This window comes from Myotis lucifugus, unplaced genomic scaffold (assembly GCF_000147115.1).
Source record: "Myotis lucifugus unplaced genomic scaffold, Myoluc2.0 scaffold_3, whole genome shotgun sequence".
In the NCBI taxonomy this organism is placed as follows: Eukaryota; Metazoa; Chordata; class Mammalia; order Chiroptera; family Vespertilionidae; genus Myotis; species Myotis lucifugus.
In genome coordinates, this window is record NW_005871051.1 from 3,973,515 (window position 1) to 3,986,149 (window position 12,635).

Here is a 12,635-nt window from a genome sequence, read left to right on the forward strand (position 1 = left end):
TTTTTTGACATTTGCAACCATAGTAAAACAAAGATTTATATTTTTGATATTTATTTTATATATTTAAATGCCATTTAACAAAGAAAAATCAACCAAAAAAATGAGTTCGCGTGTCACCTCTGACACACGTGTCATAGGTTCGCCATCACTGGTATATAGTATGCCTAAACTATTTAAAATTACGATAAATTTCAGTTAACTTAAAAATGAGAGTATTCTATAATTTTTCAAAAACATTTAGAAGATATAAAAGCAAAAAACTTTTAAGACTACTTGTCTTAGACAAACTTATGACACATGCAACATTTGGATGTTCATTTTAGTATGGATTGTAGAAAAAACTTAAAATGTCCTTCAATTAGGGAATGTACACTCATACAATGGAATATTATAAAATTTTAAAGTAAGTGAACTAGAAATACTAGAATAAACATGGCTTAATCTAAAAGCCTTACTTATATAGTGTCTAAAAACACCCAAAGCAATACTATATATTGTTTAAGCATACCTATATTTGTAGTAAAAACATAGAAGACAGGAAAGATATTCTGGGGAGGAAAGGAGGGTAAGAGAATGCGAGCAAGGAGACTTTATGTGAATTTACCGTATTTTATTCTTCCCATTAAAAATCTTAAATATGGCTAAATGTTAACATATACTAAACTTGAGTGGTAGCTACATGGTTATTATATTATTATTTGTACTTGTCTGTGGTTGACATTTTTTGGAAATAAATATTTTGAAAATTAATAGTAATAGATGGAAACCCTTCTAAAATGAAATTACTTACAGGCCAAGGTGGTGGGACAGAAGTTACTTCTGGAGTATGAAAATAAGCAACACCATTATGGTAAGTGTAAGGATATCCAGTTGAAGTTGTTAGGTACATTGTTCCAGCTGCTGGCATTATACTGGAACCTAAAGTAAAGATTAAATAATAATAATTGAAATGCTAAATTTAACTTTAAAGACTGTAATTTCTGAACACTGGAAAATGTTTATCTTAATACACCTATATAGTTACAGTAAAAATTGAATGTTATGTTATTTTTTAATTCTATATGTTAAAATCTTTGAAGTATATATTTTCAAACTTATTACCTTAAAAATTTTATTAGCTTAAGATGCATAAAAAAAGAAACAAGTTTAATAAGAAATACTAAAATTTCACCAATTCAGACTTTAATATCAGTAAAATGAAACACAAAGCTAACAGATAGATTAGATGATTATTTTTCAATGTAAATTATATGTAATTCATTTACTCTACAGTCACTGTAGTGAAGTTCCTAAGACTTTAGTAAGACATTTATTTGTAAAGGCCAATGGTGAGGGAGGCAGTGAAGTTGGAGGAGATTCTACTTTCTGGAAGACATTTTGGTTCCCCCCTACAAATTCTCAATTGATAAATACCAAATCAAAACTAAACTCGATTATCTGTTAACGTCTACGTAAAAAACTGAACAGTCCAAATGAACACAATCTATTAATTTGTCAACGGATGTATAATAAGTACCTAATGTTTTAAACATTCCAGTAGACACTAGGACAGAGATAGAGTAAGAAAATTTAGTTACTAATTTTATGTGACATTGTTCCTTCTAGCCGAAAACTGTTAGAAATTTTAATAAATATTATAGCTAAAATCTATAAAGAGGCCTAATTTAATAAATGGGAAGAGTGAGAAAAAAAAGAGAAGAGTTGAAAGCATTACAGAAATCTGAGGAAGGCACATAATTTGGCCAATTCTTAAAGCTTTTGGGACTGTTCTTTCTGATAATTATGACACATGTGGTTGGGTTATAGAATATATGTAACCATAGTTTCTGATATTGGGTCTATATTTTAACTTTCAGTACTTTCACTATAATTTTAAGTTACTTTCTAATTAGAAAATTTTCTAATTAGTGGTTCTAAATTACTTACAATTAATTTTGCAATTTTAAATATATTTTTATCTGTTTTTCCCTTTAAAGATGTAACTATATGGAATATATACATATATTTTATTGACTTTTTACAGAGAGGAAGGGAGAGGGATAGTTAGAAACATCGATCCGCTGGCTCCTGCACACCCCCCACTGGGGATGTGCCCGCAACCAAGGTACATGCCCTTGACCGGAATCAAACCCGGGACCCTTCAGTCTGCAGGCCGACACTCTATCCATTGAACCAAACTAGTTAGGGCTGGAATATATTTAAGCATCATTATTCAGGTAAAATTTCCCCACCCCCCCTCCCCAATCTAGTATATATTAATTTGTGACAAGAAATATTCATTTGGCCACCAACTTTGCCAAAGTAACTTTATTAAATGAAAGGAACCTGATATTTTAATGAAGTTCTACTGAAAGTTTAATATTTAAAAAAAGAACCATGTAAAAATATTGAAAAATACATTAGTTGTTAATACATACGAGGGATCCCTACTTGTTGTTTTCTTATTGCTGGACCAATGTTTAGTTTCTTATCCTTATAATTCAGTTTTTCAGCCTAAAATAAGAAAAAAAATAAATTTTATTATTTTGGTACTATTGTTTATAAAACCAATAAGGAAAATTAGTAAGAAACACTTTTTAAAATTCAGACTATAACATTCTTTGATAGTAGCAAGTCACAGTGGAAAGGGCAAAGTTTTTGGATTTAAACAGATCTAGGTCCGAATCTACTGCTCTGACCCTAATTCCTAATCTGAAATACAGTCAATCCTCTATTCATGGATTTGGGAATTAATCTACTCATTAAAATTTATTTGTAATCCCAAAATCAATACTCATGACAATTTAGCGGTTATTAGCTGGCAAGAGCAGAGGTGAAAAATGTGAATTGCCTGACACACATGGTTCCATTTGAGATCAAAGAAGGTGACACTGTCTTATTTCAGCTTTTATACTGTAAACAAGTGTCCTTTCTGTGGTAAATATAGTGCCATGTGTTTTGCATTTTTGTCTTTATGTTGGTGATTTTGCTACTTAAAATGGCCTTTGAGCGTGGTGCTGAAGCGCTGGTCAGTGTTGTTAGGCGTAAGAAGGCTGTCATGTGCCTTATGGAGAAGAGGTGGACTTCATTCAGGCATGAGCTGCAGTGCTGTTGGCCATGAAATCAATATTAATGAATCAATAATACTAAGTATGTCTTTAAACAGAAACACACATAAAATAAAGTTATGTATTGATTGGTTGATGAAAATATTGGCGGCAGAAGCTTGTGGAAACCTAGGCGTATACTTGTAGAAACAGCAGTTCAATATTTGCTAATTCAGTATTTGTGGTGACTTTATAGAACATTGCTACTGTAAACAAGGAGAACGGAGTACTTAATATACAATTAATATTTAACTGAGAATTTAATATACAATTCAAAATCTATTTTTCTAAAAAATTTAATGTCACCTTTGCCAAATTTAAGTTATTATCCCAAATTACAGGCTACAGATTTGTTTTAATATGAATGTTCTTAGTTCATATAAAGATTTTCATAGGAGGGGAAATAATCAAAGATAACCTCATTCTAGAAATCCATATGTGTAGTGTTTTTTAGGAATTTAAAGTGCTATTAACACTCAGAAAATATATATCCTCACATTCTTAGCTTAAGCAAATAAAGTAAAACATTAGATTACAACTCCACAACCATACTCATGTAATGATTTGAAATTTGTTTTTCTGAAGATGAAGTTTCTCTTTAATGCTTTTTTTATTAATTCAATTTTTTGTAGGCTAATGTCAATCTTAAGATGCAAATAAGTTAAAAAAACTTTTTAGCAACTGATCATTGTACTAGACCTGTACTATTAAAATAAACACCACAAAGAATTATTTTGAAAGAAATTCCAAAAAGAAAGTTAAATACATTAAAACATCTTACCTCTTGTAAAATTTTTTGTGCATCTTCTTGTGTTTCAAAAGTGACGAAACCATACCTAAATAAATGAATTATTTTCTTAGAACATTACTTTAGAATTATATTAAAAAATTTAAAAAAAATTTGTGTTTTAAGAATGGGCCACTGTAGGAGTGAGCATTTTTCTATGGTGCATCAGCATAAAAAACTTAGGAGAATTTTTAGAGGATAGTGAAACTTAACACTATCACTTCCTCTTAGAGTCAGGGGACTAAAAGAAAAAAACTCAGAGATCCTGAAACAGTTTCAGATCTGAATTGTATAAGACAGAAGAGCATGAGAGATACATGTTTTGGCTTATAAATCAGGATGCAATAAATTTCAGTCCAGAGCAATAATCTCTTTAAAATAACAGAGGTTTGGCTTAAATAGAAATCAAAATAGGAAAATAAATTTTAATTAAAAAATGTCAACACAAAAAAACTTTTACATTGGTAAATGAGTATACAAATACATTAATTACTATTATGAGCACATAAAAGCTGATAATACAATTATGTATTTACTAAACAAATTAAACTAGAAATATGTACAATGTAGACTTTTACACCTACTTTTCATATCTAATTGTTACCTTCAGAGTATAATTCATATAACATTCAAGACACAAATACATGTTCAAAAAAACCCAAAACAGTTAGACAAAAAGAAATAAAAGAAATAAAAAGCATATCCCTCCAAAATGTAATTTCTATTTAAATAACTTAAGGAAACTTTTTGAGTAATGCTATGTTTCTTATTTTCTTAATTATTGTATAAAGTTTCTTTTTTTTAAACAAAGGAATTTCTCTTCTTTATTTGGCTAAACATTAAACAAGGGTTAAGGAAATATTTTTACACTGAATTTTTTTGTAGAACACATACACCACCCAGTGGAAAAGGCATAAAATAGTTTATACGTATTTCTATGTGATTATCAATGATAAAAATGGATATTACCAAAATACTGCCAATTCTATAAGCTAAACAAAAGAAATACAATCTCACTTTATCCTAACATTGTTCATCAGTCGGAGGAAGTCGCTCATCTGTTTAGAAAAAACCTCTCTGCAGAATCCCATTACCTCTTCCAAAGTACCCACTTGTCATGTTGTTTGCCTCTTCTAGTTTTCTATCACTTCATTGGTCCCTTCTCTTATACCTACAAATATGGACGTCTTGCCTCTCTTTCAAGGAAACAAATATGTACAATCTTTCTCTAATCTCCACTGCCTTAACTATTTTAACTTTGCAGTCAAACTTCTTAGGTAAGTACACTATATAAACTACTTTTTTTTTCTCTGAAATTTGGCTTTTGCATATACCAACCTACTAAAACAGCTCTAAGGTCATTAGACATTTCTAGACAAATCCTACTGCTTTCTTCTCAATTTTCATTCTCCTTGATTAAGAAATTAAAAATTATTCTTGAGTTATATTTCTCAGATTAGTCCCTTAATGAGGTCTCTGATGCACAACCTACAGAGATACCTTTGTGTCAGCTTTTTTTCAAATAAAGCTCGATTTAGTCTAAAGCAGGTATGTAATTGCAACAATATCTGATTCCTTTAGCTTCTTGATTCCTTTAGCTTCTGGTTCCTTAGCTATTGGACATTATATACTCAACATTAAGTGCTTGCTATGTAACACTGAATGGTCCCTTAGCCCATGCAAGAATAATTCCCAACAAATTATAGTGTCCCCCTTCCTCCAACACACACACACACAGAGGAGATCAAAAGGTAGGGCAAAAGGTAGGAGGAAAGAAGACTGCACAAAAATCTCTTGAAAAAATGGAAGCAAAGTAAGTTAGCATGCAAAACCTAGTAACCCAATAAAAACACAATTGCTAATTCTATGTACTATCTATAGTGATACTAACCCTTTAGACACTCCAGCTCTGTCATTTACAATCTTCACTTCTTTTACAGACCCATATTGAGAAAAAAATTTTCTTAAATCATTTTCATTTGTCTAATGGCATAAAAAAAAACAAAAACATTTTTAATTGATAAAAGATGTAAAAACTCATGCTTGTTTTAGAGACAGAAAAGTTTATAAATAAATAATATGAATGAATATAAGAATACCTCTCATTAAAACAGTGGATGAAACCACTAGGTTATTAACATCAATATATGTAAATACTTTGCTTTATTCAGAACTACATTGTTAAACATAGTTTAATAGTTAAAAGTTTTAAGCTGGATTGTTTTAAAACTACAAAGAAAGTTCAGTATTTAAAGGAGTTCTTATTCTCTAGTTGGCCAGTTGAAAAATATAATTTGCATTAGGCATGTCTATAATTATAGTAAGGAAATACAAGTAGTCCATGCTGTTCGAAGGTTTGTCTACCACCACTGCTTTTACAGAAGACCTACATTAGTACCTGTTTTGGCTAACCAAAAGAAATCCAAAGAGGACTTCTGCTTTTACGAGAAAGGGCAAAAAGTGAAAATACGTTCAGCTTTTGTTTTGCAGCAAGCCCGTATACCATAGAGGCAGTGCAGCCCAGCGCCTTCCCTGGAACTGCACTCACAGCTCAGCATCAAGCTGCTATAGCTCTGAACTGTGCCTGTGAGCATCTGTGCTTTATCTTGATTTACTTTGTGTATCCCTGAGCAAGATGTGTCCTGAGGTGTCAGAAAAGCCTGAGAGAGTGCATAAAGATGCTATGCTTAGCTTAAAACTGGACGTAAACATATTTGGTATGATTTGGTTGGGTATTTTGGGAGGCCTGAGAAACACTAAAAATTTTTCCATATGCATTTATGTCCTCACTTCAGAACATTTCAGTTTATGAAAGGTTTCATAGGAATGCTCCACTTTCAGGAAGTGGAGGAAACATGTGTTCCTAGAGGGCTCACATGAAGGCAGTGGAACTAAGTTATGTTGGCCTACACCAGTCACTTTTAATCAGCATAGTATCCTGGAAGAGTACGGTCTTAGGAAAGGAATATATTTCCAGACGTACATGAACTCAATTTGTGATAACAAATGAAGTAGTTACATAATTTAAAGTTTTTGGATGCTTTATCATACTCAATATACATTTTAGCTAAATAGACATTATAATATTCAAAATAAAATTTGAATTATAATTAGACTATAATGTATAAGATATCTACTAAGATAGTTTTGGCATATCTAGTTTATTTTTTTTAAATATATTTTATTGATTTTTTACAGAGAGGAAGGGAGAAGGATAGAGAGCCAGAAACATCGATGAGAGAGAAACATCGATCAGCTGCCTCCTGCACACCCCATACTGGGGATGTGCCTGCAACCAAGGTACATGCCCTTGACCGGAATCGAACCCGGGACCCTTTAGTCCCCAGCCCGACGCTCTATCCAGTGAGCCAAACTGGCCAGGGCTATCTAGTTTATTTTTAAAATATTTTTTTGACTTCAGAGTGGAAGGGAGAGGGAGAGATAGAAAGAAACATCAATGATGAGAGAGAATCATTGATTGGCTGCCTCCTGCACACCCTCCACTGGGGATTGAGCTCGCAACCTAGGCATGTGCCCTTGACCGGAATCGAACCCTGGACCCTTCAGTTGGCAGGCTGATGCTCTATCCACGGAGCCAAACTAGCTAGGGCTGGCATATCTAGTTTTAATTACTCTCATAATAGACTTATATCACCTTTCTTGCAGTATTTATACTAAATTCATTGCAATTTCATTTTCTGGTTCATCTATAACTGTTTGCCCTAAGAAGATCTTTAAATATCCCTAGAAAAATTTTTCTTTATAGACATAGGTAAGCACATGCCTAATAGCAGAGCTAATGCCTTTTGAGTTCCATTGCTACCTTACTACTTAAATACACTATTGTTTTTTAGTTAGTAACCTAAAGCCTGCTAAAGTGGATGATGACAAATACTGAGTTAACTTGAGAATAAATGAATGACTCTTACTTCAGTAAGTACAAAATGTAATTAACACCAGAATAAGAATTTCTATTGGAGAATTGAAAACAAATTAATTCAAAGTATTTTCTGGTAAAGAGTCAATAGCTCAATTTTGCAATTCAAATTTAAAGGAGACAGAAAGTCAAGATGATTAAATATTACAGAGAGATGGCTTCTAAAAAAGTTTTAAAAAGTTTGAGACTTCTTGGGGCTACAGTAAACAGTTTCATTGTGGGAATTTATCTATGATTTTGGAAAAAGTTTAAGTATAAGGGAGGGAATTCTAGCAGTTATCCTAAAGCTATGACTGCATTATAACAACATAGCCTCCAAAATTCATTTTGTAGTTTTCAGTAAGTTAGAATAACATAGCCAAATGTTTAAATTTATTGATGATTTTTAAAAATATACTAAGCTGTTTTAATATAAATCCTAAACAATAATAATCAACTTGAATATTTATGGTCTGCCATTAATATTTTCCATAGAAATACAATATTTTTTAAAATAGGCATTTCATAAGAAATCATTTTTCTTTATTTTTAGTGAATCATTCTTATAGTTGCTTAAGATTCCACTTAATATATCCTTGCATGCCTTTTCTGTAGGTGTTTACTATATGGGGATGCTGTAAAACACTCACAAAGTATGCCTTTCTGAAATAGCTTATTACATCATTTAAATATATTACTGTTAAGATGCTTTATTCTGACAAGAACACAGGCCTGTTTGGGTGATCAAATTTTAAGTTAGGTGACAGGAAGCTATTTGCAAAAGATGAAAGTCTAGGAGGGTACTCAGGAATCAGAAATAAAAGTTGGGGTAAAGAAACAGGATTTCATAGGACAAATTTTGTTTGTGTGTTTTTTTGAGTCTACTTTTGTAAATTATAATCACTTATTTGGGCTTCTGGAGTACTATGCAAGAAAGTATAACTAATATGATATGGTGAAATGAAGAATATGGAGCTATGAGTCAGGAAAGTAGGATTCTAGTCTTTATGCTGTCACTAAGTAGCTAGCTAGGAGACTTACAGACAGGTCAGTGAGCCTCAATTTCCATGTATGTGAAACTGCACAATTATATATGATCTATTTAATCTCCACTGTTTTTGAAAATATTCTTTATATTAAGACAAGTTGAAAACTATTAATCATTGTACAAATAGCAAATACGTTATTTTTATAGTTACACAAGGAAACAATTTCCAAGAAATAAAATTACTTCTAATGCAAAAATTACACCATGTTATACACTGAAATAGGTACCTTAAAGTCAATTCCTCCTACGAAGATGCGATTAGGGATCACTGTTCCATATCTTGGGGCACTTGTTGGGTTATTCAAAGGCACGGGTGATGCAGGATTAGGGGATGAAGACAATGAATCTGTTTGTGTCTGATTTGATGTTTGCTGTAAAATAAAATTCTTTTTAAACTTTTAGCACTGGATATCACTTTTTTTAAAAAATGTTTTTATTGTTTTTTAAAAAAATATTTTTATTGATAGCAGAGAGGGAGAGGGTGAGAGAGAGAAACATCAATGATGAGAGAGAATCATTGATTGGCTGCCTCCTGCACGCCCCCTACTATGGTTGAGCCCCAAACCCGGGCATGTGCTCTGGACCAATCGAACCCTTTAGTCTGCAGGTGGACGCTCTATCCACTGAGCTAAACCAGCTAGGGCACGCTGGATATAACTTTTTAAAAAAATATTTTTATTAATTTTAGAGAGGAAGGGAGAGGGAGAAAGAGAGATAGAAACATCAATGATGAGAGAGAATCATTGATCAGCTGTCTCCTGCACGCCCCCCACTGGGGATCGAGCCTGCAATCTGGGGCATATGCCCTTGACCAGAATCGAACCCAGGACCCTTGAGTTCGCAAGTGGACACTCTATTCACTGATCCAAACCAGCTAGGACTGGATATAACTTTTGATGCAGGCTGAAAATATGTATGTTTCAAAAAGATGTCATTTAAATAAAATATACTTTAGACTTTAATTTTATTCTAATTTATGAAGGTTATAATGAAAGCTAATAACTTTTTTGGGCAACATAAAGATAGGAAATGTAGAATCTACTCCATTATAGTAGATAAAATCTTAAATACATTAACATACTTGTCAATTAAGTATACCACTAGAATATTATAGCCACTTAAATATTGTATTAAGGAGGAATTTTAAACTCAAAAAAAAGTTTGAGAAAGAGAAAAGTAGCCCTGGAAAGCTAGGAGCTGGCACAACCAACTTGGTCCTGGTGGTTTTAGGAGTTGGCCCAGAACTCATAGCTAGGCTGTGGTATTCTCTTGTTAACAGAACACCAACAAGGCTACTCTGTGATTGTGATGGATGGAGATAAAAATAAGACCACTCCATAATCATGTCTGAACATTGGCAAAAACAAAAGCATTGTCCAAACCACAAGAAGGACTAAACATCCTTCTATTCTGACTGAAATGAGTGACTGCTCCTCCTTCTTTATCAGCTTTAGCCTTGATCTGTATTTCTTGCCTACAAGAATTAACATACTAATCCATTACTCCCACATCCTGACAACATGCATTTCAGAATAAAGCCCTCTTCCTTGAACTCTAAAAAATGCTTAACACAAGCCTAAACCCTGTAAGTTCGTTTTAACATCATCTTACTGAGAGGTCCCGTGGTGAAGGGCAACAATTCAATAGACTCAACTTTATTAAACTACAGATGTGCTCCTGGCGGTCTCTGGCCAAAGAACATTGACAAGTTAATAAACACTGACATTCAAATTTGTTTTTCAGTTCTAACATTATTTTTTAAAATGCACTTGTTAGTTTGAAGATTTGACTGATTTCATTAAAAACTATACCATACCTAACCCTGAATGGGTGGCTCAGATGGTTGGAGCATTATCCTGTATATCAAAAGGTTGTGAGTTGATTCCCCATAAGGGCACATACTTAGGTTGAAGGTTCAATCCATGGTTGGGGCATGTACCGGAGGCAACCGATCGATGTCTCTCTCATTCCCCCTTCCTCTCTCTACACATATCCTTGTGTGAAGATTTTAAAAAATTATATACCTATAAGTATGCATTTTTATACCAAAGAATTGAGCTCAATGTATAATCATATGTTCACAGTTCTAAGTCAGGGGGTCTAATTTAGATTTTAATAAATATAAGCCTTTGCACAATGGAAAGATAATAGACTCTTAAGGTACATCTAAAAAAAAGAAGACTTGGGAATAGAATTTTGAAGAGAAACCAATTCAAGAACTTGCTAATTATTTTCCTTCTAGGAACACTAAACAGACTTCTGGGACAATCTAACATACTGAGTTCCTAAAAAAGCTTGAAGTTCATAATTTCAATTCTCCGAGAAACAAATACATAAAAATAAATTTCAATTCAGATAATGGAATTGTTCTTTTTCACATTTTGTCTCCTCTTTCATTTCATTAGCCAATAAAACCATCATCTCTAAATTAATCTCTGCAAGATGGACAAACCACTAGGCCAGTGGTGACTAGGCGGCTATAGACTGAACCTTACGGGCTCTAGTCTCCATATTGTCTTAAGGGGGGAAAACACATACTTTCTAATATGGTAGTTCATAAAAACATCTACTGAACCACAGAGAAGTCCTCATATTTAAAATTACTATATTGTTGTTTCCAACGGAAGAAATCTGGACTCCAATCTTAACATAAGCATCCTCTCTGGGCATTTGGAGGTTATTTGTAACTTCACTTGTGGGACACGTGCCTAGAATAGATGATTTTGGGATGCTTAAGTTTATTTTTCAACTGTAGATTGGTATTGCTAGAAAAAGTAGAATAGTAGATATAATCTTGTCTCTGCCTGTTTAGAAAGTGTAGAAAGTATCTATTTGCAAATTTAAAATCAGTCTTCATGAAATTTTCTTACAAAATGAGTTCGATGGATTAGCTCATTTGTTCTCAAATTTGTTTACATAAAAGTCACCCCCATTTTTCCTATCACGGAGAGAGGGATGGCATGAGCTGAAGTGAACAGAGTGCTTTATTTCCAATCCCGAGAAGCTAGTTAACTGGGTGTGGGACGAGGGAGGGGGAGGTCAACTTTTTACATCCAATGCACGTCATTCTCCAGCGGCTAAGGCTCCTGCTCTACTGTGGGTTCCACCTGCTTCTCCTCTTTACCACTTATCACTTCCCAACGCGGTATTTACTATGTTTACTGTCTCTTCCCACCAAAGGTAATGCTCACAAGGGAAGGGGTTTTGCCCGTGCAGCACCTAGGGCAGTGATGGTGCAGAGCAGGGATTCGGGAAATATTTGAACGGACGAAGCTCTTCTTGCTCACAACATGCCAACCAGCAGCCTGCAGGCTTTAGAACACAGTGTGAGGAACAGCCTAGAAAATACTCGAATGTGTGCAGGTGGAGTCCCTCGGGAAGGGCAGCGATGCAGCGAGTGAGCCGCTACAGCCTCCCCTCCCGCCGGCGATGCTCTTGCAAAGGCATGAAAAGCCCATGTGCGCAGCGAGCTGCGGCGACTGGGGCACGAGGAGGGCCCTTCGCTCAGGGAGCGTCCAGCACCACCCGGTTCATGAAAAGCGTCCTCCGTCCTCCGAAGGGATGCGCCTTCGCTACCGCCACCCGCTGGGGATTAACCGGGACCCCCATCCGCCACTTGGCCCCCGGAGACACGGAGACGACAGGAAGGGGGCGGCTAACCGTCGCAGTCACGGCCTCGACGCTCCGTCCCCTGCGAGGCCAGCAAGTGGAGGCACCGGAGGAAATGGCCGCGGAGACAACTTCCTCGGGTTCCCAGCGGGTCATCGTGAATTTGGGCGCCCGACACGAGGGTCCACC

General features: G+C 34.5%; 1 protein-coding gene across 3 annotated transcripts in view; it reads right to left on the bottom strand.

Moving 5' to 3' along the window:
- BOLL (boule homolog, RNA binding protein) overlaps positions 1–12,629 on the bottom strand; it is a 35,433-nt gene extending 22,804 nt beyond the window's left edge. The window contains exons 1-6 of one of the 3 annotated variants that reach the window (XM_006082375.1): positions 12,498–12,629; positions 9,065–9,208; positions 5,765–5,856; positions 3,868–3,922; positions 2,418–2,493; positions 791–918 (exon numbers count right to left, since the gene is read on the bottom strand). In XM_006082375.1, coding sequence (XP_006082437.1) covers positions 791–918; positions 2,418–2,493; positions 3,868–3,922; positions 5,765–5,856; positions 9,065–9,208; positions 12,498–12,602 — 600 coding nt within the window. In that variant the 5' untranslated portion in view covers positions 12,603–12,629. Of the gene's footprint in view, positions 1–790; positions 919–2,417; positions 2,494–3,867; positions 3,923–5,764; positions 5,857–9,064; positions 9,209–11,327; positions 11,349–12,497 lie in introns of those variants that run through there. The other 2 variants (XM_006082376.1, XM_006082377.1) reach the window with 2 other exon arrangements.
- Between the last annotated feature and the right edge of the window lie 6 nt (positions 12,630–12,635).